This window comes from Triticum aestivum, chromosome 1D (genome assembly GCF_018294505.1).
Source record: "Triticum aestivum cultivar Chinese Spring chromosome 1D, IWGSC CS RefSeq v2.1, whole genome shotgun sequence".
Taxonomy (NCBI): domain Eukaryota; kingdom Viridiplantae; phylum Streptophyta; class Magnoliopsida; order Poales; family Poaceae; genus Triticum; species Triticum aestivum.
In genome coordinates, this window is record NC_057796.1 from 238,656,184 (window position 1) to 238,659,005 (window position 2,822).

At 43.0% G+C, this 2,822-nt stretch overlaps 1 protein-coding gene across 1 annotated transcript; it reads right to left on the reverse strand.

Moving 5' to 3' along the window:
• Window positions 1-320: 320 nt before the first annotated feature.
• Window positions 321-2,598, reverse strand: LOC123158671 (uncharacterized). Its single transcript, XM_044576577.1, has 3 exons — window positions 2,329-2,598; window positions 1,179-1,253; window positions 321-619 (listed from the first exon to the last, which is right to left on the reverse strand). The coding sequence occupies exons 1-3, from the start codon at window positions 2,596-2,598 to the stop codon at window positions 359-361; spliced, it is 606 nt and encodes a 201-aa protein (XP_044432512.1). The 3' UTR covers window positions 321-358.
• Between the last annotated feature and the right edge of the window lie 224 nt (window positions 2,599-2,822).

Genomic DNA, 2,822 nt, shown 5'->3' on the forward strand with positions numbered 1-2,822 from the left:
GGCTTGTTCTTTGCACACACCATTACCAAGCACATGCCCACTGTATGCAGCATGTCTCATCAGTCAAGCAACATTGAAGCACCTACTGTGATCATTGCAGCATCAGAATATAAACACTGCAGCAAAGCATAGCTGACCTGCATCTAGACAGTTGATATACTTCAGAGACATACTAGATTAATTAAGTCTCTGCCATACTTAAGAGTCTGCCATACTACTTAAGAGTCTGCCATACTACTTAACAGTTCACAAACACTTCCACCTTCCAGATTCACAGTTCACAACCATATTAGCGCAAAAGTTAAACATCATCAACTATATTGATGATGAGTACCACTACCAGCTTCACAGAGGGTGACTAGATGGGACCCATAGCCTTTAGGAGGGCTGCATGCTCTGCCCTGATCTTCACGTCGTTCCCACTCGTCGCTACACCGCGTGCATGGGACATAAGGTGCTCATACAGCCCATCCTTGGCAATTGGCTTAGTGGTGCAGTATGGGCACCTGAACTTGCCCCACTTGTAGTACGCCGCCTTCCCCTTCTCCCTGATCTTGTTGGCTTCATGCTCAATGAAGGACTTGTGGTTCCACTCTTCCACCTCATCTCCAGAGTTGTACTGCACATACAAATGATTTGCATAAATACATACTTACCATTTAGAGTAATGTAATTAACAAACATCAAATAATTGCCATTTACTTGCCCGTTAATGAACAAACAAACATAATAGCCCATTTACAGCTAATTAATGCACAAACAACAGAATAGTTCCATTTAGAAGAATTTAATGGACAAACAACAGAATAGTTCCATTTATATGAATTCATATATGGTTTCATGAAAAAACATCACACATATCCCATTTACAGCTAATTAATGCACAAACAACACAACTTTGAGAGGAATTAATTGAAAGTACAACAAAACTTTCCATTTTAGAATAATTCAATGGACAAACAACACAATATTTCCATTTATGTCCATTCAGATATGGTTTCATGATCAAAGACCACAGATATGCCATTTAGAGCTAATTAATGACCAAACAACACAACTTTATGATATGAATGAATAAACTATATAACATTCCAATTTAGAGGCATTCATATAGGTTATCATCAACAAACAACATCTCAGACAGATTAATAAACAGACCAAAAACAACTTGGGGTTACCTCCTCGTCGTCGTCAGAATCAGACGGGTCGTCGAACCCAGCGATGTCCAGCTTCCTCTTGTTGCCAGCAGCTTCCTCATTTTGCAATAGAAGTAATTAATTCAATTATACTACTAACTACATATAACATAGTATGCAAAGGTCAAGCAATCTGCAATGTGCTTCTAATAACCTAAAATGTTACTTTGACCTCAAATTATCCAAAGGTCAAGCATTCTACAATGATAGCTTGGTCAAACTAAAATTTTAGATCATGCTGACTGTGGTCCTTCAAACTATAATGCCAGACTGGGCACCAACAATAATTTTGTGAGTGCTCAGGTCTGCCAATTAATGAAAGTAGTACATTGGTTGACAACAAGTAATTGCATTTACTTCATCTGGCTCATGTAATGTACATAGTGGTGCATCAGCTGCCCTATAATCTGAACCTTATATTGGATAGTATATTGTAATGCCATGAGCTTCAGGAAAGGAAATCTTAGTGCAATTTTTGGTGCTAGGTGTGAAACTATTTCATATGACATTCATTCATGGAGTTATGCAACATAAATTTAATATGACCTGGTCATCTGGCATAGTTGCATGTCTAGCAAATCTACTTATGGTTTACTTTATAAGTACAGCAATCCTACAGATCAAAAATAAAACCTACCTACAATTTTAGTTTATGGATAATGAAGTGAAGCTCCTAACTATTTTGAAATTGCGCACTAGTTAAACATACTGTGTTCATTTCAACAATTAACTGATACACTTCTGTCACACAAAGTAGGATTCAAACCTCATTTCTACAATATCAACTTTAATAGACACACTGGGTGGCTGCTCAGCCCCTGCCGTGGCCCACTGAGGGAATATGCACAACAAATCTAACAAAATATACAGCACAGAACAGAATCTGAGCACATGCGGCAATCCAGATTCTAATATAAATAACCTAACTCTCATTATGATGTCTCTAGCATTCAAGCACGAATCAACTAGAAAAAACCCTAACTCTGAAATGGGGTTCGCCATTCAATCAAATAACCCTAACAAGCAGAAGGGGGTGCCGCAATCAATCACAAATCTACTATAAAAAACCCCATCTACTAAATCTTCTGCTAATCTACTACAAGTATGAAAGAAGAGGAACAAGAAGCATTACCACATCCACCACCTGCTTGTCGCTCGCCTCCGCACCTACATCCAGTGCGCCACCAGACGCCGTCACCACCAGGTCTGCCACGACGGAGTCCGAGCCCACCACCCCCTGCGCCACCAGATCCGCCGCCGCAGGGACCGATCCAGCGACTGCGGATGCAGCATCTCCCGCACCGCCGACGGCGGCCACTTCTTGGACGGCATCTGCCGCGGTCTCCGCGCCCTCGACCACATCTCCGTGCGCAGCGACGGCAACGCCACGACCTTGCTCCATCGAAGCCTGAGAGAACCCGCTGGAGAGAGGGAGGCGGTGGGGTTGAGCGAGTAGGTGAGGTGGCGGGGCGATGGAGACGAGGGGGAGACGATGCGCCAAGGAGGGAGGAGGGAGTGAGCCGATTTGGGGGGAAATGGTGGGCGGATGCGGCCGGTGGTGGTTCCCCTCCCTTCTTATAGGATGGGACGTTTTTGGAATTTTTCGTGCGTGGCGTGGCGCGTGGC